Raw genomic sequence first — 25,478 nt, forward strand, 5'->3', positions numbered from 1 at the left:
CCGGGCGCAAACAGTCCTGTACTCTCCATACATCACTTGTTTCCCATTTGGCATGAAAGTAACGTGTTAGTTGCAACAATTCATTTGATTTGATTTGAAATAGTTTAGTATAGAAATTGAATTATGTTTCTATGATTTTTTTCCCCATTTCAGATTCAAGACCTCAATTTTTCACTTCGACTGTGTACAGTCACAGGATTCCAACTCTGCGACTGCACATTGCAATTCCAACCCTGGGAGAGTATGTGGGGATTCTAACCATGGGGAATAGTACATGGGGATTCTAACCATGGAACTGTACACGGGGATTCTAACCCTGGGAGAGTATATTGTGTCCAGGCGTTCGGGCCCCCTTTGGAGACAACCAGGCTTCTACTTCCCCGCAGTACTCCAGGGGTGGTCCAGCCAGGGCTTTGTGCAGCTGCAGAGGGCTGGCAGTGCCCAGGGAATAGTATCAAGGGAGGTAGCTAAGTACTGACTTTCATTTTAAACTTTAAATCAACTTGGGAAACTTATAAATAACTTGGGAAAACTTTTTTAAAACTCCAGCAGAAACATTTAAAACTTCTGAAAAAACTTAACCAACGTGGAAGAACTTCCAAAAATTCTTTTCTTTTAAAATGTTTTTTATTGAGGAATTGAATACTGTACCCCAATCTAACTCGAAAATAGATGGTGTTTTATTAGCATCATTTTCAGTCATTTGAAACTGGGTTTACACAAGACGCCGCCTGGCAAACAGGTGTGCCTCCGACCAGGTGACATGGACATCAGCCTCCCACCTCCTGCATCCCTCCAGAGGCAGGATTTCATCCCTCCATTTATTTATTTATTTTTCTATATCCCAAATATTAAACTCCAGTCCAGTTACAGGAGTTATCATCAGCAGAAACAAACCCCAATTGTCAGAATGAACATGGTTGAGTCAGGATGTGATTAACAGCAGATTCCAACCCCTGCAGTCAGTCGTGAACTCGCTGGTGTCTCAGCAGGGTGGATAACTGAGTGAATCCCTTACTACACACAGAGCAGGTGAACAGACTCTCCCCCGTGTGAGCTCGCTCATGTCTCAGCAGGTCGGATGACCGAGAGAATCCCTTCCCACATTCAGAGCAGGTGAATGGGCTCTCCCCCGTGTGAACTCGCTTGTGCCCCAGCAGGTCGGATGATCTAAAGAATCCCTTCCCACACTCAGAGCAGGTGAATGGCCTCTCCCCAGTGTGAATTCGCTGGTGTCTCAGCAGGTCGGATGACCGAGAGAATCCCTTCCCACACTCAGAGCAGGTGAACGGACATTCCCCAGTGTGAACTCCCTGGTGTCCCAGCAGGTCAGATGACCTAAAGAATCCCTTCCCACACTCAGAGCAAGTGAATGGCCTCTCCCCGGTGTGAACTCCCTGGTGTCTCAGCAGGTCGGATGATCGAGAGAATCCCTTCCCACACTCAGAGCAGGTGAACGGACTCTCCCCCGTGTGAACTCGCTGGTGTACCAGCAGTTCGGATGACCGAAAGAATCCCTTCCCACACTCAGAGCAGGTGAATGGCCTCTCCCCAGTGTGAATTCGCTGGTGAACTACAAGGTGGGATGACTGAGTGAATCCCTTCCCACACTCAGAGCAGGTGAACGGCCTCTCCCCAGTGTGAACTCGCTGGTGTCCCAGCAGGTCGGATGACCGAAAGAATCCCTTCCCACACTCAGAGCAGGTGAATGGCCTCTCCTCAGAGTGAATTCGCTGGTGTTTCAGCAGGCGGGATGGTGCAGTGAATCCCTTCCCACACGTAGAGCAGGTGAACGGCCTCTCCCCAGTGTGACTGCGTTGATGAATTTCCAGCTCAGATGGTGATCTGTATCCCTTCCCACAGTCCCCACATTTCCACGGTTTCTCCATGGTGCGGGTATCCTTGTGACTCTCCATGGTTGGATGATCAGCTGAAGCCTCGCCCACACACAACACGTTTACAGATTCTCCGCGCTGTAAATTTTGTGATGTTTCTTCAAGCTGTGTAACTGATTAAACTCTTTCTACAGGCAGTGCACTGGAACAATCACTCGGGTGTGCGTGTCTCGGTGCTTTTCCAGTCACACTAATATTTGAAATCTTTTCCCACAGGCAGGACAGACAAGCATTTCTCCTTCCACTTTCAAAGTCCGATGATATTCAGGTCCTGATGAATCGATTGACTCCGTCAGATCTTGACACGATGTTTGGTTTGTGTTTACTGTCTGAAAATCTCCCCTTCGAAGACGCTGTAAAAGGAGACAACAAAACTCATCACTGTCAGTGCAAGACAGAAATTCAGGATAGACACATCGAGGGGCCAAGTTTCAACAGGAGTTGCTCATAGAAACATAGAAACATAGAAAATAGGTGCAGGAGCAGGACATTCGGCACTTCTAGCCTGCACCGCCATTCAATGAGTTCATGGCTGAACATGCAACTTCAATATCCCATTCCTGCTTTCTCACCATACCCCTTGATTCCCCCGAGTAGTAAGGACTTCATCTAATTCCTTTTTGAATATACTTAGTGAATTGGCCTCAACAACTTCCTGTGGTAGAGAATTCCACAGGTTCACCACTCTCTGGGTGAAGAAGTTTCACCTCATCTCAGTCATAAATGGCTTACCTCTTATCCTTAGACTGTGTCCCCTGTTTCTGGACTTCCCCAACATTGGGAACATTCTTCCTGCATCTAACCTGTCTAACCCCGTCAGAATTTTAAACGTTTCTATGAGGTCCCCTCTCATTCTTCTGAATTCCAGTGAACACAAGCCCAGTTGATCCAGTCATTATTGATAGGTCAGTCCCGCCATCCCGGGAATCAGTCTGGCGAACCTTCGCTGCACTCCCTCAATAGCAAGAATGTCCTTCCTTAGGTTAGGAGACCAAAACTGTACACAATACTCCAGGTGTGGCCACACCAAGGCCCTGTACAATTGTAGCAACACCTCCCTGCCCCTGTACTCTAATCCCCTCGCTTTGATGGCCAACATGCCATTTGCTTTCTTAACCGCCTGCTGTACCTGCATGCCAACCTTCAATGACTGATGTGCCATGACACCCAGGTCTCGTTGCACCTCCCCTTTTCCTAATCTGTCACCATTCAAATAATAGTCTGTCTCTGTTTTTACCACCAAAGTGGATAACCTCACATTGATCGACATTATACTTCATCTGCCATGCATTTGCCCACTCACCGAAACTATCCAAGCCGCTCTGCAGCCTCATAGCATCCTCCTCGCAGCTCACACTGCCACCCAACTTAGTGTCATCTGCAAATTTGGAGATACTACATTTAATGCCCTCGTCTAAATCATTAATGTACAATGTAAACAGCTGGGGCCCCAGCACAGAACCTTGCGGTACCCCACTAGTCACTGCCTGCCATTCTGAAAAGTACCCATTTACTCTTACTCTTTGCTTCCTGTCTGACAACCAGTTCTCAATCCATGTCAGCACACTACCCCCAATCCCATGTGCTCTAACTTTGCACATCAATCTCTTGTGTGGGACCTTGTCAAAAGCCTTCTGAAAGTCCAAATATACCACATCAACTGGTTCTCCCTTGTCCACTCTACTGGAAACATCCTCAAAAACTTCCAGAAGATTTGTCAAGCATGATTTCCCTTTCACAAATACATGCTGACTTGGACCTATCATGTCACCTCTTTCCAAATGCACTGCTATGACATAGAAACATAGATAGAAAATAGGTGCAGGGGTAGGCCATTCGGCCCTTCTAGCCTGCACCGCCATTCAATGAGTTCATGGCTGAACATGCAACTTCAGTACCCCATTCCTGCTTTCTCACCATACCCCTTGATTCCCCTAGTAGTAAGGACTTCATCTAACTCCTTTTTGAATATATTTAGTGAATTGGCCTCAACAACTTTCTGTGGTAGAGAATTCCACAGGTTCACCACTCTCTGGGTGAAGAAATTCCTCCTCATCTCGGTCCTAAATGGCTTCCCCCTTATCTTTAGACTGTGTCCCCTGGTTCTGGACTTCCCCAACATTGGGAACATTCTTCCTGCATCTAACCTGTCTAACCCCGTCAGAATTTTAAACGTTTCTATGAGGTCCCCTCTCATTCTTCTGAACTCCAGTGAATACAAGCCCAGTTGATCCAGTCTTTCTTGATAGGTCAGTCCCGCCATCCCGGGAATCAGTCTGGTGAACCTTCGCTGCACTCCCTCAATAGCAAGAATGTCCTTCCTCAGGTTAGGAGACCAAAACTGTACACAATACTCCAGGTGTGGCCTCACCAAGGCCCTGTACAATTGTAGCAACACCTCCCTGCCCTTGTACTCAAATCCCCTCGCTATGAAGGCCAACATGCCATTTGCTTTCTTAACCGCCTGCTGTAACTGCATGCCAACCTTCAATGACTGATGTACCATGACACCCAGGTCTCGTTGCACCTCTCCTTTTCCTAATCTGTCACCATTCAGATAATAGTCTGTCTCTCTGTTTTTACCACCAAAGTGGATAACCTCACATTTATCCACATTATACTTCATCTGCCATGCATTTGCCCACTCACCTAACCTATCCAAGTCGCTCTGCAGCCTCATAGAATCCTCCATGCAGCTCACACTGCCACCCAACTTAGTGTCATCCGCAAATTTGGAGATACTACATTTAATCCCCTCGTCTAAATCATTAATGTACAGTGTAAACAGCTGGGGCCCCAGCACAGAACCTTGCGGTACCCCACTAGTCACTGCCTGCCATTCTGAAAAGTCCCCATTTACTCCTACTCTTTGCTTCCTGTCTGACAACCAGTTCTCAATCCATGTCAGCACACTACCCCCAATCCCATGTGCTTTAACTTTGCACATTAATCTCTTGTGTGGGACCTTGTCGAAAGCCTTCTGAAAGTCCAAATATACCACATCGACTGGTTCTCCCTTGTCCACTCTACTGGAAACATCCTCAAAAAATTCCAGAAGATTTGTAAAGCATGATTTCCCTTTCACAAATCCATGCTGACTTGGACCTATGATATTACCTCTTTCCAAATGCACTGCGATGACATCCTTAATAATTGATTCAATCATCTTACCCACTACCGATGTCAGGCTGACCGGTCGAAAATTCCCTGTTTTCTCTCCCTCCTTTTTGAAAAAGTGGGGTTACATTGGCTACCTTCCACTCGATAGGAACTGATCCAGAATCAATGGAATGTTGGAAAATGTCTGTCAATCCATACGCTATTTCCAAGGCCACCTCCTTAAGTACTCTGGGATGCAGTCCATGAGGCCCTGGGGATTTATCGGCCTTCAATCCCATCAATTTCCCCAACACAATTTCCCACTAATAAGGATTTCCCTCAGTTCCTCCTCCTTACTAGACCCTCTGACCCATTTTATATCCGGAAGGTTGTTTGTGTCCTCCTTAGTGAATACCAAACCAAAGTACTTGTTCAATATTCAGCCATTTCTTTGTTCCCCGTTATGACTTCCCCTGATTCTGACTGCTGGGGACCTACCTTTGTCTTTACTAACCTTTTTCTCTTTACATATCTATAGAAACATTTGCAATCCGTCTTAATGTTCCCTGCAAGCTTCTTCTCGTACTCCATTTTCCCTGCCCTAATCAAACCCTTTGTCCTCCTCTGCTGAGTTCTAAATTTCTCCCAGTCCCCGGGTTCGCTGCTTTTTCTGGCCAATTTGTTTGCCACTTCCTTGGCTTTAATACTATCCCTGATTTCCCTTGATAGTCACGGTTGAGCCACCTTCCCTTTTTTATTTTTATGCCAGACAGGAATGTACAATTGTTGTAGTTCATCCATGCGGTCTCTAAATGTCTGCCATTGCCCATCCACAGTCAACCCCTTACGTATCATTCGCCAATCTATCCTAGCCAATTCACGCCTCAAAGTTAGCCTTCTTTAAGTTCTGGAGCATCGTCTCTAAATTAACTCTTTCATTCTCCATTCTAATGTAGAATTCCACCATATTATGGTCACTCTTTCCCAAGGGGCCTCGCACAACGAGATTGCTAATTAATCCTCTCTCATTCCACAACACCCAGTCGAAGATGGCCTCCCCCGAGTTGGTTCCTCGACATATTGGTCCAGAAAACCATCCCTTATGCACTCCAGGAAATCCTCCTCCACCGTATTGCTTCCAGTTTGGTTAGCCCAATCTATGTGCATATTAAAGTCACCCATTATAACTGCTGCACCTTTATTGCATGCACCGCTAATTTCCTGTTTGATGCCCTCCCCAACATCACTACTACTGTTTGGAAGTCTGTACACAACTCCCACGAACATTTTATGCCCTTTGGTGTTCTGCAGCTCTACCCATATAGATTCCACATCATCCAAACTAATGTCCTTCCTAACTATTGCATTAATCTCCTCCTTAACCAGCAATGCTACCCCACCTACTTTTCCTTTTATTCTATCCTTCCTGAATGTTGAATACCCCTGGATGTTGAGTTCCCAGCCCTGATCATCCTGGAGCCAAATCTCTGTAATCCCAATCACATCATATTTGTTAACATCTATTTGCACAGTTAATTCATCCATTTTATTACGGATACTCCTTGCATTAAGACACAAATCCTTCAGGCTTGTTTTTTTAACACCCTTTGTCCTTTTGGAATTTTGCGGTACAGTGGCCTTTTTTGTTTTTTGCCTTGGTTTCTCTGCCCTCCACTTTTCCTCATCTCCTTTCTGTCTTTTGCCTTGGTCTCCTTTTTGTTTCCCTCTGTCTCCCTGCATTGGTTCCCATCCCCCTGCCATATTAGTTTAACTCCTCTCCAACAGCACTAGCAAACACTCCCCCAAGGATACTGGTTCTGGTCCTGCCCAGGTGCAGACTGTCCGGTTTATAGTGGTCCCACCTCCCCCAGAACCAGTTCCAATGCACCAGGAATTTGAATCCCTCCCTGCTGCACCACTGCTCAAGCCACGTATTCATCTGAGCTATCCTGCGATTCCTACTCTGACTAGCTTGTGGCACTGGTAGCAATCCCGAGATTACTACTTTTGAGGTCCTACTTTTTAATTTAGCTCCTAGCTCCTTAAATTCGTTTCGTAGCACATCATTCCTTTTTTTTAACCTATGTCGTTGGTACCAATGTGCACCACGACAACTGGCTGTTCTCCCTCCCTTTTTAGAATGTCCTGATTGTTTTGGAGTATCCAATAAATCACAATTCTCCACGTTTAGTTTGTTCCACTTTCAGTCAGTTAGTTCAGTTTCTTTTTCCAGCCACTTACACCATTTTGGCCAGTTAAGAAAGTTTAGAAAGCGAAAAGTTACTCCAAACTAACTTAGGCCTGAGTCAGTTCCCACTTTTGTACGCTCAGAAAAACCTTGCGGACACTTTAGAAATCAGGTGCCGGTAGCCAGAGATGGCGGGCGGGGGAGGGGTTGTGGAGGGAAGGGAAGTTCGAGGATTTTCCAAAACATTAAACACTTCGCTTTTAAAAATAAAGAACCATCATCAATAATAAATGATCAATAACTCAATCAATAAATAAAAATTTGAAAAGAAATTAAAAATCAATCAATAAATAAAAAATTAAATGTTGCTACCTAGCCTACTGCAGCACCGATCCGTTTCGGAGCACTGCGAGCCCTCCAGCAGCACACACAGCCCTGCCTGCCTCTTACATTTTTAAGGTTGAAGAGGCGAGGCGAGGCCAGAGGTCAGGCAGCAGCGAGGCGAGGCAGGCAGGCCACTCGGCCCGGGCTAGGGGCAGCGAACATCGCGTCGTTCCTTCGGCCAGGGATAGGGTCGCCCGGAGCCACGACACGCTGGGAGGGCCAGGACCTACTGTGTACACACACAGACCCCACTGCACACACGGGCAGCTGCCAACACTCTTTTTAGCACATGGCTGTAGCTCCGCCCCCCGCTGCTTCTCTTGTGCTCAGTCCGAAGCAGGCCAGATCACCGGGGAGAATCCCGAGGGAAGTACAAGGCTCACTTTTCCTTCGAGAAAGTCGGCGGACCTCTCGGAGGTGCACCGTTCTATGGGTCAGTCGAAACTTGGCCTCCTAGTTTCCATGGAATATTCTTTCCTCGCTCATTCTTCCAAAGCTGTAACTCCCTGTCCCACACATTGTCCCTCCTGCTGTGCTGAAATCCAAATCAACACACAATTCTAAACTGTTTCTCCTCCACTCCCAGTTTTCACCACCAATTCTGACTGGGGTCAGAAATACACTCACTGGTACACTTCCTTCTCCAATAGGAGTGGACTCTGGCTGTGTTCACTTGTACACTCACTGGTTCCCCTCCCCTGAAGGTACTGACTCTGGCTGGGTTCAGTTCTACATTCACTGGTTCCCCTCCCCTGAAGGTACTGACTCTGGCTGGGTTCAGTTCTATATTCACTGGTTCCCCTCCCCTGAAGGTACTGAATCTGGCTGGGTTCAGTTCTATATTCACTGGTTCCCCTCCCCTGAAGGTACTGACTCTGTCTGGGTTCAGTTCTACACTCACTGGTTCCCCTCCCCTGAAGGTACTGACTCTGGCTGGGTTCAGTTCTACACTCACTGGTTCCCCTCCCCTGAAGGTGCTGACTCTGGCTGGGTTCAGTTCTACACTCACTGGTTCCCCTCCCCTGAAGGTACTGACTCTGGCTGGGTTCAGTTCTACACTCACTGGTTCCCCTCCCCTGAAGGTGCTGACTCTGGCTGGGTTCAGTTCTACACTCACTGGTTCCCCTCCCCTGAAGGTACTGACTCTGGCTGGGTTCAGTTCTACACTCACTGGTTCCCCTCCCCTGAAGGTACTGACTCTGGCTGGGTTCAGTTCTACACTCACTGGTTCCCCTCCCCTGAAGGTGCTGACTCTGGCTGGGATCAGTTCCACACTCACTGGTTCCCCTCCCCTGAAGGTACTGACTCTGGCTGGGTTCAGTTCTACACTCACTGGTTCCACTCCGCAGAAGGTGCTGACTCTGGCTGGGATCAGTTCCGCACTCACTGGCTCCCCTCTCCTCCCCTGAAGATGCTGACTCTGGCTGGTTTCAGTTCTGCACTCACTGCCTCCCCTTCTCCTCCCCTGAAGATGCTGACTCTGGCTGGTTTCAGTTCTGCACTCACTGGTTAACATAAGATATAGAAGCAGCAGTAGGCCATGCAGGCTCGAACCTGCTCCGCCATTTAATACAATCATGGCTGATCCGATCATGGACTCAGGTCCCCTTCCCTGCCCGCTCCCCATAGCCCCTTATTGTTTAAGTAAGTGTCTATTTCTGTCTTAAATTTATGCAATGTCCCAGCTTCCACAGCTCTCTGAGGCAGTGAATTCCAACATCCACAATCCTCAGAATAAATTTCTCCTCATCTCAGTTTTAAATGGGGCCCCTTATTCTAAGATTGTGCCCTCTAGTTCTAGTCTCCCCCATCAGTGAAACATCCTCTCTGCATCCACCTCGTCACGCTCCCTCATAATCTTATATTATTTGATAAGATCACTTTTCTATCTTCTGAATTCCAATGAGTCGAGGCCCAACATATTCAACCTTTCCTCATAAGTCAACCCCCTCATCTCCGGAATCAACTTTGTGAACCTTCTCTGAACCGCCTCCAAAGCAAGTATATCCGTTCGTAAATATGGAAAACAAAACTGCACGCAGTATTCCAAATGTGGCCTCACCAACACCCTGCACAACTGTAGCAAGACTTCCCAGCTTTTGTACTCCATCCCCTTTGTAATAAAGGCCAAGATTCCATTGGCCTTCCTGATCACTTGCTGTACCTGCATACTGATCTTTTGTGTTTCATACACAAGTACCCTCAGGTCCCGCTGTACAGCAGCACTTGGCAATCTTTCTCCATTTAAATAATAACTTGCTCTTTGATTTTTTTTCTGCCAAAGTGCATGACCTCACACTTTCCAACATTATACTCCATCTGCCAAACTTTTGCCAAATCATTCAGCGTGTCAATGTCGTTTTGCAGAATTTGTGTGTCCTCCTCACACATTGCATTTCCTCCCATCTTTGTATCATCAGCAAACTTGGCTACACTACACTCGGTCCCTTCTTCCAATTCGTTGATATCGATTGTAAATAGTTGGGGACCCAGCACTGATCCCAGCAGCAACCCACTAGTTACTGATTGCCAAACTAATGATGAACCATTTATCCCGACTCAATATTTCCTTAAAAGTCAACCCTCTCATCTCCAGAATCAACCTTCTCTCAACTGCCTCTCCTTTCCTTCCCTGAAGATGCTGAATGTGTCTGGTTTCAGTTCTGCACTCACTGGTTCCCCTCCCTCCCCGCCCCTTAAGGTGCTGTCTCGGGCTGGAATCAGTTCTACACTCACTCGTTCCCCTCTCATCCCTTGAAGATGCTGACTCTGGCTGGGTTCAGTTCTGCACTCACAGGTTCCCTTCCCCTGAAGGTACTGACTCTGGCTGGGTTCAGTTCTACACTCACAGGTTCCCATCCCCTGAAGGTACTGACTCTGGCTGGGTTCAGTTCTACACTCACAGGTTCCCCTCCCCTGAAGGTACTGACTCTGGCTGGGTTCAGATCTGCACTCACAGGTTCCCATCCCCTGAAGGTACTGACTCTGGCTGGGTTCAGTTCTACACTCACAGGTTCCCCTCCCCTGAAGATACTGACTCTGGCTGGGTCCAGTTCTACACTCACAGGTTCCCCTCCCCTGAAGATACTGACTCTGGCTGGGTCCAGTTCTACACTCACAGGTTCCCCTCCCCTGAAGATACTGACTCTGGCTGGGTTCAGATCTGCACTCACAGGTTCCCATCCCCTGAAGGTACTGACTCTGGCTGGGTTCAGTTCTACACTCACAGGTTCCCCTCCCCTGAAGATACTGACTCTGGCTGGGTCCAGTTCTACACTCACAGGTTCCCCTCCCCTGAAGGCGCTAACTCTGGCTGTGTTCAATTCCACGCTCACTGTTTCCCTCCCTCCCCTCTCCAGCAGGCAGAGTTCGGAGAGGGATTAAAAAGCAGGATCTCAAAGCTAGTGATCTCCAGATTCCTCCCAATGTCACGAGCTAGTGAGTACAGAAACAGGAGGATAGAGCAGATGAATACCTGGCTGGAGAGATGGTGCAGGCGGGAGGGCGTTAGTTTTCTGAGGCACTGGGACCGCTTCTGGGGGAGGTGGGACCTGTACAAACCAGACGGGTTGCACCTCAACAGAGCTGGGACCAATATCCTCACGGGGGGGTTTGATAGTTCTGTTGGGGAGAGTTTAAACTAGCTTGGCAGGGGCATAGGAACCTGGAAATAAATTCAGTAGGGAGGGGAGTAAAGCTAGAGTTAGAAAGCAAAAATAAAGAAAGTGAGTTTGAAGGAGAGAGGAAACAAGCAGGAAAAAAGGGTAAAAAAACAAACTTAAAGGCACTTTGTCTGAATGCACGTAGCATTTGGAACAAAATAGATGAGTTGACGGCACAAATAGATACAAATGAGTATGATCTGACAGGCATTACAGAGATGTGGTTGCAAGGTGACCAGGTCTGGGAATTAAATATTCAGCGGTACTGGACAATCCAGAAGGAGAGACAGAAAGGAAAAGGAGGTGGGGTAGCTCTATTGATAAAGAATGGAATCACTGCAATCGTAAGAAACGATATTGGCTCAAATGATCAGGATGTTGATACAGTTTGGGTGGAGATAAGGAACAATAAGCGGAAAAAGTCACTGGTGGGTGTAGTCTATAGGCCCCCGTAACAATAGCTACTCTGTGGTCAGCGCATAAACCAGGAAATACTGGGGGCTTGTAAAAAGGGAACAGCAATAATCATGGGTGATTTTAACCTCCATATTGATTGGATAAATCAAATTGGTCAGGGTAGCCTTGAGGAGGAGTTCATAGAGTGCATAAGGGACGGGTTCCTTCAGCAGTATGTAACGGAACCAACCAGGGGGCAGACTATCTTAAATCTGGTCCTGTGTAATGAGACAGGATTAATAAACAATCTCCTGGTAAAGGATCCCTTGGAATGAGTGATCACAGCATGATCTGAATTTGAAATTCAGATGGTGGGTGAGAAAGTTGGAGCTCTAACCAGCGTACTAATCTTAAATAAAGGAGACTATGAAGTTATGAGGGCAGAGTTGGGTAAAGTGGACTGGGAAAATAGATTAAAGTGCAGGACGGTTGATGAACAGTGGTGTACATTTCAGGAGATATTGCACAACTCTCAAGAAAAATATATTCCAGTGAGGAGGAAAGGGTGTAAAAGAAAAGATATCCATCCGTGGCTAACTAAAGAAATAAAGGACGGTATCCAATTAAAAACAAGGGCATACAAAGTGGCCAAAACTAGTGGGAGGACAGAAGACTGGGAAGCTTTTAAAAGCCTGCAAAGAAAGACTAAAAAATGATTAAGAAAGGGAAGATAGACTATGAAAGTAAACTAGCACAAAATATAGAAACAGATAGCAAGAGTTTCTATTGGTATATAAAAAGGAAAGAGTGGCTAAAATAAATGTTGGTCCCTTAGAGGACGAGACCGGGGAATTAGTAATTGGGAACATGGAGATGGCAGAAACACTGAACAAATATTTTCTATCAGTCTTTACGGTCGAGGACACTAACAATATCCCAACAGTGGACAGTCAAGAGGCTACAGGGGGGAGGAACTTAACACAATCACTAAGAAGGTGGTACTCAGTAGGATAATATGACTAAAGACGGATAAATCCCCTGGACCTGATGGCTTCCATCCTCGGGTCTTAAGAGAAATAGCGTCAGGGACAGTGGATGCATTGGTTGTAATTTACCAAAGCTCCCTGGATTCTGGGGAGGTCCTGGCGATTGGAAAACTGCAAATGTAACGCCCTTATTTAAAAAAGGAGGCAGACAAAAAAGCAGGAAACTATAGACCAGTTAGCCTAACATCTGTGGTTGGGAAAATATTGGAGTCCATTATGAAAGAAGCAGTAGCAGGACATTTGGAAAAGCAAAATTCGGTCAGGCAGAATCAGCATGGATTTATGATGGGGAAGGCATGTTTGACAAATTTTCTAGAATTCTTTGAGGATGTAACAAACAGGATGGATAAAGGGGAACCAGTGAGTGTGGTGTATTTGGACTTCCAAAAGGCAGTTGACAAGGTGCCACGTAAAAGATTACTGCACAAGATAAAATTTCACGGGATTGGGGGTAATATATCAGCATGAATAGAGGATTGGCTAACTAACAGACAAGAGAGAGTCGGGATAAATGGTGCATTCTCTGGTTGGCAACCAGTAACTAGTGTGATGCTGCAGGGATCAGTGCTGGGACCCCAACTATTTATATTCTATATTAAAGGACTTGGAAGAAGGGACTGAGTGTAATGTTGCCAAGTTTTCTGACGATACAAGGATGGGAGGAAAAGCAATATGTGAGCACACATAAAATCTGCAAAAGGACATAGACAGGCTAAGTGAATGTGAATAAATTTGGCAGATAGAGTATAATATTAGTAAGTGTGAGATCATGCACTTTGGCAGAAAAAAAATCAAAGAGCAAGTTATTATTTAAACGGAGAAAGATTGCAAAGTGCTGCAGTGCAGCGGGACCTGGGGGTACTTGTGCATGAAACACAAAAGGACAGTATGCAGGTACAGCAAGTGATCAGGAAGGCGAACGGAATCTTGACCTTCCTGATCCATGTTTATGAAAGGTTTTACTTGCTTTGGTGGCAGTTCAGAGAAGGTTTCGGGGATGAGGGGGATGACTGATGAGGAAAGGTTGAGTAGTTTGGGCCTCTACTCATTGGAATTCAGAAGAATGAGAGGTGATCTTATCAAAACTGTCGCAGGACAGAGAGTGGAGAGCACCAGTTCCCACTGTCACAGGACGGGAGAGTGGAGATCATCAGTTCAAACTGTCACAGGACAGAGAGTGGAGAGCACCAGTTCCCACTGTCACAGGACAGAGAGTGGAGAGCACCAGTTCCCACTGTCACAGGACGGGAGAGTGGAAAGCACCAGTTCCCACTGTCACAGGACGGGAGAGTGTCGAGCATCAGTTCAAACTGTCACAGGACAGAGAGTGGAGAGCACCAGTTCCCACTGTCACAGGACAGAGAGTGGAGAGCACCAGCTCCAACTGTTACAGGACAGAGAGTGGAGAGCACCAGTTCCCACTGTCACAGGACACAGAGTGGAGAGCACCAGTTCCCACTGTCATAGGACAGAGAGTGGAGAGCACCAGTTCCCACTGTCACAGGACAGAGAGTGGAGAGCACCAGCTCCAACTGTCACAGGACAGAGAGTGGAGAGCACCAGTTCCCACTGTCACAGGACAGGAGAGTGGAGAGCACCAGTTCCCACTGTCACAGGACGGGAAAGTGGAGAGCACCAGTTCCCACTGTCACAGGACGGGAGAATGGAGAGCACCAGTTCCCACTGTCACAGGATGGGAGAGTGGAGAGCAACAGTTCCCACTGTCACAGGACAGAGAGTGGAGAGCACCAGCTCCAACTGTCACAGGACAGAGAGTGGAGAGCACCAGTTCCCACTGTCACAGGACGGGAGAGTGGAGAGCACCAGTTCCCACTGTCACAGGACGGGAAAGTGGAGAGCACCAGTTCCCACTGTCACAGGACGGGAGAGTGGAGAGCACCAGTTCCCACTGTCACAGGACGGGAAAGTGGAGAGCACCAGTTCCCACTGTCACAGGACGGGAGAATGGAGAGCACCAGTTCCCACTGTCACAGGACGGGAGAGTGGAGAGCACCAGTTCCCACTGTCATAGGACAGAGAGTGGAGAGCACCAGTTCCCACTGTCACAGGACGAGAGAGTGGAGAGCACCAGTTCCCACTGTCACAGGACGGGAGAGTGGAGAGCACCAGTTCCCACTGTCATAGGACAGAGAGTGGAGAGCACCAGTTCCCACTGTCATAGGACAGAGATTGGAGAGCACCAGTTCCCACTGTCACAGGACGGGAGAGTGGAGAGCACCAGTTCCCACTGTCATAGGACAGAGAGTGGAGAGCACCAGTTCCCACTGTCACAGGATGGGAGAGTGGAGAGCACCAGTTCCCACTGTCACAGGACAGAAAGTGGAGAGCACCAGCTCCAACTGTTACAGGAGCATCCAGTCGTGCCCCGGTAACTGCCCCCAAATGAAGTGGAGTGTGGGAAATTGCACTCTGCTTCCATTGAGGGGCGGTAAGGCCAATTCTGCGGCGGGAGCAGGACTTCCACGCTGGGGGCTAAAATTCCCTGCCCCAGAAGGTTACCGCCTCCAAGCTGGGAGCCTGCGCGGGGAGGCAGAGGGAAGTTGAGGGGAGACGGGGGCGGGGGATGGAGGGGAGAGTGGTGGACGTAGGGGGCGGAGAAACCCAGGACGGGGGACAGGAGGGGCCACATTGCAGCGGAGGTCTGGGGGGGTGAAGTGTGTTGGAGGGGCAGGCCTGGGGGCTCTGTGCCTCGGTGCGGGGAGTGTTCGGAGTGGGGTGGACGGGTTGACTGCACAGATGGCGGTTGGTGGATGTGGTGTGATTGGCGTCGCGGGGGCGTGGTTCCGGGGTGGCAGGGGCTGGGGGCTCGACATCCGGGCGTGTTCGGCATTTGGGTAGGATTCTGACGGGGCGGGTTGGGTGCAGTGGGAGTGTTCCCGGTGTTGGGTGGGTACGGAGCCGGGGGGTGGCACGCTCTTGGGATGGGGGGTGAGCTGTTTGCTGCTGGAATTGGGAGAGACTTCTTCACTCAGGGAGTTGTTGGCCTGTGGGGTTCCCTACAGCGGAGAGTTGTTGATGCCAGTTCATTGGATGTGTTCGGGAGGGAGTTGGATGTGGTCCTTGCGGCTGGTGGGGGGGTCGGGGGGTGTGGAGGGGGTGTGGGGGGGGGGGGAAGTGCTGGGGTGATCTTATTGAATGGCGGTGCAGGCTCGAAGGGCCAAATGGCCTACTCCTGCACCTATTTCCTATGTTTCTATTATGAGGGGGCTTGACAAGGTGGATGCAGAGAGGATGTTTCCACTGATGGGGGAGACTCGAACTAGAGGGCATGATCTGAGAATAAGGGGCCACCCATTTAAAACTGAGATGAGGAGGAATGTCTTCTCTCAAAGCGTTGTAAATCTGTGGAATTTGCTGCCTCAGAGTGCTGTGGAAGTTGGGTCATAGAAACACAGAAAATAGTTGCAGGAGTGGGCCATTCGGTGTTTTTGTGACTGGAAGGATGTTTCCAGTGGGGTTCTACAGGGCTCAGTGCTGGGTCCCTTGTTTTTTGTGGTATATATCAATGACTTGGACTTCAATGTTGGGGGTATGATTAAGAAGTTTGCAGGTGACACTAAAATAGGCTGTGTGGTTGAGAATTAAGAAGAAAACTGCACACTGCAGGAAGCTATAAATGTACTGGTCAGGGGGGGCAGTAAAGTGGCAAATGGAATTTAATCCAGATAAGTGTGAGCTAATGTATTTGGGGAGGTCTAACAAGGCAAGGGATTACACATTGAATGCTACAACACTGAAAATTGTAGAGGAACAAAGGGACCTTGGAGTGTAGGTCCACTGATCCCTGAAGGTGGCAGGCCAGGTAGATAAGGTGGTTAAGAAGGCATATGGAATACTTGCCTTTATTAGTCGAGGCATGGAATACAAGAGCTGGGAGGTTATGCTTGAACTAGTTAGGCTGCAGTTGGAATACTGTGTGTAGTTCTGGTCACCACATTACAGGAACGATGTGATTGTACTGGAAAGGGTACAGAGGAGATTTACAACAATGTTACCTGGACTGGAGAATTTTGGCTATGAGGAAAGATTGGAGATGCTGGATCTATTTTCTTTGGAACAGAGGACACTGAGGGGAGACCTGATGGAAGTGTATTAAATTATGAGGGGCCTGGATAGAGTGGTTAGGAAGGACCCGTTTCCCTTGGCAGAGGGGTCAACAACAAGGGGGCACAGATTTAAAGTAATTGGTTTAAGAGGAGATACGAAGGGAAATTTCTTCACCCAGAGGTTTGTGGGGGTCTGGAACTCACTGCCTGAAAGGGTGGTTGAGGCTGAAACCCTCAACACATTTAAAAAATACTTGGATGTGCACTTAAAGTGACATCACCTACAGGGCTACGGATCAAGAGCTGGAGAGTGGGATTAGGCTGGATAGCTGTTTGTCGGCCGGCACGGACACGGTGGGCTGAAATGGTCTCCTGCCATGCTGTAAATTTCGATGATTTTATGATTACTGACCCAGATGAAGGGACCGAGTGTAATGTATCTAAATTTGCTGATGGTACAAAACTAGGTGGGACAGTAAGCCGTGAGAACACAAGAGTCTGCAAGATATATATAGATAGACTGTGTGGGTGGGCAGTAAGGTGGCAGATGGAGTATAATGTCGGGAAATGTGAGGTTATTCACTTTGGTCGGAAGAATAAAAAAAAAGAATATCTTTGAAATGATGAGGAACTTTTAAACGTTGGTGATCAGAGAGATTTGGGGTGTCCTCGTGCAAGACACAAAGAAAGTGAGCATGCAGGTACGCAAGCAATAAGGAAGGCAGATGGTTTGTCCTTTATTGCAAGGGGGTGGAGTATAAGAGTAAGGAGGTCTTGCTACAATTGTACAGGGCCTTGGTGAGACCACACCTGGAGTACTGGGCACAGTTTTGGACTCCTTATCGAAGGACGGATAAACTTGCCTTGGACACGATGCAACAAAGGTTCACAAGATTGATTCCTGGATGAGAGGGCTGTCTGATGATGAGATAGTGTGTAGAATGGGCCAATACACTCTCGAGTTTAGAATAATGAGAGGTGATCTCATTGAAACATACAAGTTTCTGAAGGGGGCTGACAGGTTAAATACTAAGAGGTAGATTCCCCTGGCTGGACTATCTCGAACTAGGGGGCACAGTCTCCAGATAAGGTGTAGGACATTTAAGACAGAGATGAGGAGGAATCTCTTCACTCAGAGGTTGTGAATCTTTGGCATTCTCTCCCCCAGAGGGCTGTGGATGCTCAGTCTATACAAGGTGGAGATAGACAGATTTTTGGACTCTAGGTGAATCAAGGGATATGGAGACAGGCAGGAAAGTGGAGTTGAGGGAGATGATCAGCCATGATCTCATTGAATGGCGGAGCAGTCTCGAGGGACCTTATGGCAGACTCCTGCTCTTATTTCTTATGTTGATATCCAGGGGGCTCAAGATTTATTAGTCCCACCCTATTTCTTTCATGGAACATACTTCCTCTGAAACCTCATTATCTCCTCCTTGATTGCCTCCCACTGCTCTGAGACTGATTTAACTTCAACATAAGAGCATAAGATTTCAGAGCAGAAGCATGCCATTTGGCCCCTCGAGCCTGCTCTGCCATTCAATGAGATCATGGCTGATCTTCTACCTCAACCCCACTTTCCTGCACTATTCCATATCCCTTGATTCCCTTAATGTACAAAAATCTATCGATCTCTGTATTGAATATACTAAGAGACAGAGCCTCCACAGCCCTCTGGGGTAGAGAATTACAAAAATTAATGAGTGAATAAGTTTCTGCTCATCCCAGTCCTAAATGGCCAACCCCTTATTTTGAGACTGTGACCCCCTGGTTCGAGACTCCTCAGCCAGAGGAAACATCCTACCTGCATCTATCCGGTCAAGCCTTGTAAGTATTTTCTATGTTTCAATGAGATCACCTCTCATTCTTCTAAACTCGAGAGAATACATGCCTAGTCGACTCAATCTCTCCTCATAGGACAATCCTCCCATCCCAGGAATTCAGTTTGGTGAACCTTCATTGCCATCCTCAATGGCAATTACATCCTTCCTTAGGTAAGCAGCCAAAACTGTACACAATACTCCAGGGTATAGTCTCACCAGGGCCCTATATAATTGCAGTAAGACGTCTTTACTCTTATACTCAAATCCTCTTGTAATAAAGGCCAACATACCATTTGATTTCTTCATTACTTGCTGTACCTGCATATTAACTTTCAGTGATTCATGTACAAGGACACCAAGGTCCCTCTGAACACCAACATTTCCCAATCTTTCACCATTTCAAGTAGCTGTTTCCAGTCCACTTTGGCTAAATCACATCTGAGTTTAGTAAAATTGGCTTTTCCCCAATTCAGATCTTTTATTCCGAGTCTATCTTTGTCCTTTTCCATAACTACCCGAAATCTAACTGAATTATAATCATTAGCACCAAAATGCTGTCCCACTGATATCCCTCACACCTGCCCAGCTTCAGTCCCTAATACTAAGTCCAGAACTCCCCCCTCCCTTGTTGGGCTTGCTACGTACTGGCTAAAAAGTTCCGCTGGTTGCTGACCCCTCTGTGACGGGAAATAGGTCCTTCCTCTCCACTCTATTTAGACCCCCTCATAATTGTATACACCTCATTAAGGTCTGCCCTCAGCCTCCTCTGTTCCAAAGAAAACAAACTATGAAGAGAGTTGGTGGGCTGGAGGAGGTTACAGAGATAGGGAAGGGTGAGACCCTGGAGAGATTTGAACAAGAGGATCCGTATTTTAAAGGCTGATACCACCAGCCATCTCGCCCAGCACAGAATGTCACTCACTACCAACAGGAAGGATGTTACTTTAACTGCTACAAATGCACAATGAGGGGAAATCAGTCTCTGTTCCTTTAACTAACAGCGACATGAAAAGAGGAAAATGAATGACCTTTAAACACCTGATTCACTTGGCACTGAAGTGTCTGAAACTCATAATAGGAACTCCAGGAAAACAAAATACTGACAAATGTTAAACTGTTTTGTTGACAAAAGAAATCTCGATTTAACTTTTAAAAGATGAATAGTTCAACAGGGGTTCACACAGACTCACCTGATTGGCCGACTCAGGATCCACCCATCAAGCACCGCGATTGGTTGCAGAACACGCTACTCCCTGGGCCCTCCAGCCTCTGACCTCTCTTCCTGTTGGTTCCCAGGGCAATCAATCACCACTCGCCAACATTACACTGCCACATTAAGTTGAGGGGCTCGGAGGAAGAAATAAAATGAGGCTGTGAATCTGAGTTATGAAATAAAATTAGAAAAGCATGATGAAGTGAACGAGGAGAGACAATGTAAATTAAAGGGTACAATCCTAAAGCGGGTACATGAACAGTGAGACCTGTGGGTATATGTGCACAAATCGCTGAAGGTGGCAGGACAGGTTGAGAAAGCAGTTAAACAAGCTCACAGGATCCTGGGCATCACAGAGTACTAAAGCAAGGAGGTTATGATGAACCTTTATAAAACACTGGTTCGGCCTCAACTGGAGAATTGTGTCCAATTCTGAGCACCGCACATTAGGATGTGAAGGCCTTAGAGAGGGTGCAGAAAAGATTGACAAGAATGATTCACGAGATGAGGGACTTCAGTTCCGTGGATTGACTGGAGAAGCTGGGATTGTTCTCCTTGGAGCAGAGAAGGTTGAGAGGAGAATTGATCGAGGTGTTCAAAATTATGAGGGGTCCGGACAGAGTAGATAGAGAGATACTGTTCCCATTGTTGGAAGGCTCAAGAAGCAAAGGAGACGGATTAAAGGTGATTGAAAGAAGAACCAAAAGCGACGTAAGAAAAATCTATTTTACGCAGAGTGGTTAGGATCCGGAAAGCACGGCCTGAAAGGGTGGTGGAGGCAGACTCAATCACAGCTTTCTAAAGGGAGTTGGATAAGTATCTCAAAGAAAACATTTGCAGGGCCGGGGGAAAGGGCGGGGCAGTGGGACCAGCTGGGAGCCGGCAAGGGCTCGACGGGCCGAATGGCCCTCCGTGCTCTAACCATTCTCTGATTGTGTGAGCAGAACCACTCTGTTCCCTGACTCAATCGAAAGCCTTCCTGATTGTGAGCACCTCTGTTAAACCTGTCTATCACCGCCTTAAATATTTTCACTGGCCCAGCCTCCACAGCTCTCTGGGGCAGAGAATTCCACAGATTTACAAACCTGAGAGAGAAGAAATTCCTCCTCATTGCAGTTTTAAATGAGCGGCTCCTTCTTTTCAGACGATAACCCCAGTTTTAGTTTCCTCTATAAGTGGAAATATCCTCTCTGCATCCATCTTGTTCAGCCCCCTCATTATCTTATTAGTTTCAATAAGATCAGCCCTCATTCTTCTAAACTCCAATGTGTACAGGCCCAACCTACTCAAACTATCCTCACAAATCAACCCCTTCATCTCCGGAATCAACCTGCATTCACGAGTTCCCCTCCCTCTCCTCCTCTGAAGGTACTGACTCTGGCTGGGTTCAGTTCTACACTCACTGGTTCCCCTCCCCTGAAGGTACGGACTCTGGCTGGGTTCAGTTCCACACTCACTGGTTTCCTCTCCCTCTGATGGTGCTGGCTATCTTAGGTCTGGTCCTGTGTAATGAGACAGGATTAATAACAAATATCTTAGTAAAGGATCCCCCTGGAATGAGTGATCATAGCATGGTTGAATTTCAAATTCAGATGGAGGCCGAGAACATTGGATCTCTAACCAGCGTACTGAGCTTAAATAAAGGAGACTACAAAGGTATGAGGGCAGAGTTGGCTAAAATGGACTGGGAAAATAGAATAAAGTGCAGGATGGTTGATGAACAGTGTCGTATATTTAAGGAGATATTTCACAACTCTCAAGAAAAATATATTCCAGCGAGGAGGAAAGGATGTCAAAGAAAAGATAGCCTTCTGTGTCAAGCTAAAGAAATAAAGGATGGTATCCAATTGAAAACAAGACCATATAAAGTGACCAAAACCAGTGAGAGGACAGAAGACTGGGAAGCTTTTAAAAGCCAGCAAAGAATGACTGTGGATGGTCAAGGGGCTATAGGGCGAGAAGGAACTTACCACAATCACTCAGGAGGTGGTACTCAGTAAGATAATGGGACTAAAGGGGCATAAATCCCTTGGAGCTGATGTCTTGCATCCTCGGGTCAGGAAAAATAGCGTCAGGGATAGTGGATGCATTGGTTGTAATTTACCAAAATTCCATGGATACTGGGGATGTCCCAGCAGATTGGAAAACCGCAAATGTAATGCCCCCATTTAAAAAAGGAGGCAGACAAAAAGCAGGAAACTATAGACCAGTTAGCCTAACATCTGTGGCTGGGAAAATGTTGGAGTTCATTATTGAAGAAGCAGTAGCAGGATATTTGGAAAAGCAAAATTCAATCAAGCAGAGTCAGCATGGATTTATGAAGAGGAACTCATGTTTGACAAATGTGCTGGAGTTCTTTGAGGATGTAACAAACAGGGTGGATAAAGGGGAACCAGTGGATGTGGTGTCTTTGGACTTCCAGAAGGCATTTGACAAGGTGCCACATAAAAGGTTACCGCGTAAGATAAAAGCTCACGGGGTTGGGGTAGTATATTAGCATGGATAGAGGATTGGCTGACTAACAGAAAACAGAGAGTAGGGATAAATGGCTCATTCTTGGGTTGGCAACTAGTGGGGTGCCACTGGGATCAGTGCTTGGACCCCAAATATTTACAATCTATATTGACGACTTGGATGTCGGGACCGACTGCAACATAGCTAAGTTTGATAATACAAAGATCGGAGGAAAAGCAACGTGTGAGGAGGACACAAAAAACCTGCAAAAGGACATCGACAAGCTAAGTGAGTGGGCAAAAAATTAGCAGATGGAGTATAATGTTGGAGAGTGCGCCGTTATACACTTTGGCAGAAAAAAATGAAAGAACAATTTATTATTTAAAAGGAGAAAAATTGCACAGTGCTGCAGTACAGCGGGACCTGGGGGTCCTACCACATGAAACATAAAAGGTTAGTCTGGAGGTACAGCAAGTGATCCGAAAGGCCATTGAAAACTTGGCCATTATTGCAAAGAGGATGGAGTATAAAAGCAGGGAAGTCCTGCTACAGTTATACAGGGCATTGGTGAGGCCAGACCTGGAATACTGCGTACAGTTTTGGTTTCCATATTAAAGAAAGGATATACTTGCTTTGGAGGCAGTTCAGAGAAGGTTCACATGGTTGATTCCGGAGATGAGGGGGATGACTTATGAGGAAAGGTTGAGCAGGTTGGGCATCTGGAATTCACTGGAATTCAGAAGAATGAGAAGTGATCTTAACGAATCATAAAAGATTACGAGGGGGCTTGACAAGGTGGATGCAGAGAGGATGTTTCCAATGATGGGGGAGACTAGAACTAGAGGCCATAATCTTAGAATAAGGGGCTGCCCATTTAAAACTGAGACGCGGAAGAATTTCTTCTCAGAGGATTGTAAATCTGGAATTCGCTGCCTCAAAGAGCTGTGGCAGCCAGGACATTGAATAAATTTAACAGATAGACAGTTTCTTAACCAATAAGGGAATAACGGGTTATGGGGAGAGGGCAGGGAAATGGTCCTGGGTCCATGATCAGATCAGCCATGATCGTATTAAATGGCGGAGCAGGCTTGAGGGGTATTATGGGCTACTCCTGCTTGTATTTCTTATGTTATTATACTGACTCTGGCTGGGTTCAGTTCTACACTCACTGGTCCCCCTCCCCTGAAGGTACTGATTCTGGCTGGGTTCAGTTCTACACTCACTGGTTCCCCTCCCCTGAAGGTACTGACTCTGGCTGGGTTCAGTTCTACATTTACTGGTTGCCCTCACCTGAAGGTGCTGACTTTGGCTGGGTTCAGTTCTACACTAACTGGTTCCCCTCCCCTGAAGGTGCTGACTCTGGCTGGGTTCAGTTCTACATTCACTGGTTCCTCTCCCCTGAAGGTGCTGACTCTGGCTGGGTTCAGTTCTACACTCACTGGTTCCTCTCCCCTGAAGGTGCTGACTCTGGCTGGGTTCAGTTCTACACTCGCTGGTTCCCCTCCCCTGAAGGTAATGACTCTGGCTGGGTTCAGTTCTTCACTCACTGGTTCCCCTCCCCTGAAGGTACTGACTCTGGCTGGGTTCAGTTCTACATTCACTGGTTCCCCTCCCCTGAAGGTACTGACTGTGGCTGGGTTCAGTTCTACACACACTGGTTCCCCTCCCCTGAAGGTACTGACTGTGGCTGGGTTCAGTTCTACACTCACTGGTTCCCCTCCCCTGATGGTACTGACTCTGGCTGGGTTCAGTTCTACACTCACTGGTTCCCCTCTCCTGAAGGTACTGACTCTGGCTGGGTTCAGTTCTACACTCACTGTTTCCCCTCCCCTGAAGGTGCTGACTCTGGCTGGGTTCAGTTCTACATTCACTGGTTCCCCTCCCCTGAAGGTACTGACTCTGGCTGGGTTCAGTTCTACACTCACTGGTTCCCCTCCCCTGAAGGTACTGACTCTGGCTGGGTTCAGTTCTACACTCACTGGTTCCCCTCCCCTGAAGGTACTGACTCTGGTTGGGTTCAGTTCTGCACTCACTGGTTCCCCTCCCCTGAAGGTACTGACTCTGGCTGGGTTGAGTTCTACACTCACTGGTTCCCCTCCCCTGAAGGTACTGACACTGCCTGGGTTCAGTTCTACATTCACTGGTTCCCCTCCCCTGAAGGTGCTGACTCTGGCTGGGTTCAGTTCGACATTCACTGGTTCCCCTCCCCTGAAGGTACTGACTTTTACTGGGTTCAGTTCTACACTCACTGGTTACCTTCCCCTGAATGTACTGACTCTGGCTGGGTTCAGTTCTACACTCACTGGTTCCCCACCCCTGAAGGTACTGACTCTGGCTGGGTTCAGTTCTACATTCACTGGTTCCCCTCCCGTGAAGGTACTGACTCTGGCTGGATTCAGTTCTACATGCACTGGTTCAACTTCCCTGAAGGTTCTGACTCTGGCTGGGTTCAGTTCTGCACTCACTGGTTCCTCTCCCCTGAAGGTACTGACTCTGACTGGGTTCAGTTCTACACTCACTGGTTCCCCTCCCCTGAAGGTACTGACTCTGGCTGGGTTCAGTTCTACACTCACTGGTTCCCCTCCCCTAAAGGTACTGACTCTGGCTGGGTTCAGTTCTACACTCACTGGTTCCCCTCCCCTGAAGGTACTGACTCTGGCTGGGTTCAGTTCTACACTCACTGGTTCCCCTCCCCTGAAGGTACTGACTCTGGCTGGGTTCAGTTCTACACTCACTGGTTCCCCTCCCCTGAAGGTACTGACTCTGGCTGGGTTCAGTTCTACACTCACTGGTTCCCCTCCCCTGAAGGTACTGACTCTGGCTGGGTTCAGTTCTACACTCACTGGTTCCCCTCCCCTGAAGGTACTGACTCTGGCTGGGTTCAGTTCTACACTCACTGGTTCCCCTCCCCTGAAGGTACTGACTCTGGCTGGGTTCAGTTCCAGACATTGTTCACTTTGTTCCTGCACCAAGATGGCGGCGCATGCGCTCTGCTACTCACTGAATCAAAGTGGCGGAGCGCTGATCATTCCGTCCTGTACCAAGATGGCCGCCGTTAGCCAGGGCCTGTGACCGGGAGAAAGCCCCGAAGCTACAACCGCCGATATTCCGGTTATTATTCCGTGTTTGCGGCGGGCACGGGTTGTTTAAGAAGCCTCCCCGACTCCCCGCTGGTCCCTTACCCCGCTCCGTCCCGGTTAAAACGACACTTCCGAAGAGCATTCCCAAAACATGTCTCCTCCGCCATTACA

The 25,478-nt window shown here is 47.7% G+C and overlaps 1 protein-coding gene across 4 annotated transcripts; it reads right to left on the bottom strand.

Annotated features, from left to right (window-relative positions):
* Nucleotides 1-605: 605 nt before the first annotated feature.
* Nucleotides 606-25,478, bottom strand: LOC139239602 (zinc finger protein 436-like). Of its 4 annotated transcripts, none has more exons than XM_070868390.1 (4): nt 25,229-25,478; nt 22,860-22,956; nt 19,751-19,939; nt 606-2,248 (listed from the first exon to the last, which is right to left on the bottom strand). In XM_070868390.1, the coding sequence occupies exon 4, from the start codon at nt 1,914-1,916 to the stop codon at nt 963-965; it is 954 nt and encodes a 317-aa protein (XP_070724491.1). In that variant the 5' UTR covers nt 1,917-2,248; nt 19,751-19,939; nt 22,860-22,956; nt 25,229-25,478; the 3' UTR covers nt 606-962. The 4 variants fall into 4 exon arrangements, with proteins under 4 accessions (XP_070724491.1, XP_070724490.1, XP_070724489.1 ...); XM_070868389.1 differs by having other exon boundaries at nt 22,856-22,956; XM_070868388.1 differs by lacking the exon at nt 22,860-22,956.

Source organism: Pristiophorus japonicus, chromosome 28 (assembly GCF_044704955.1).
Source record: "Pristiophorus japonicus isolate sPriJap1 chromosome 28, sPriJap1.hap1, whole genome shotgun sequence".
In the NCBI taxonomy this organism is placed as follows: Eukaryota; Metazoa; Chordata; class Chondrichthyes; family Pristiophoridae; genus Pristiophorus; species Pristiophorus japonicus.

Excerpts from the sequence above, each read along its gene's own strand:
- LOC139239602 (XM_070868388.1), bottom strand. The coding sequence starts at position 1,916 with ATGGAGAGTCACAAGGATACCCGCACCATGGAGAAACCGTGGAAATGT.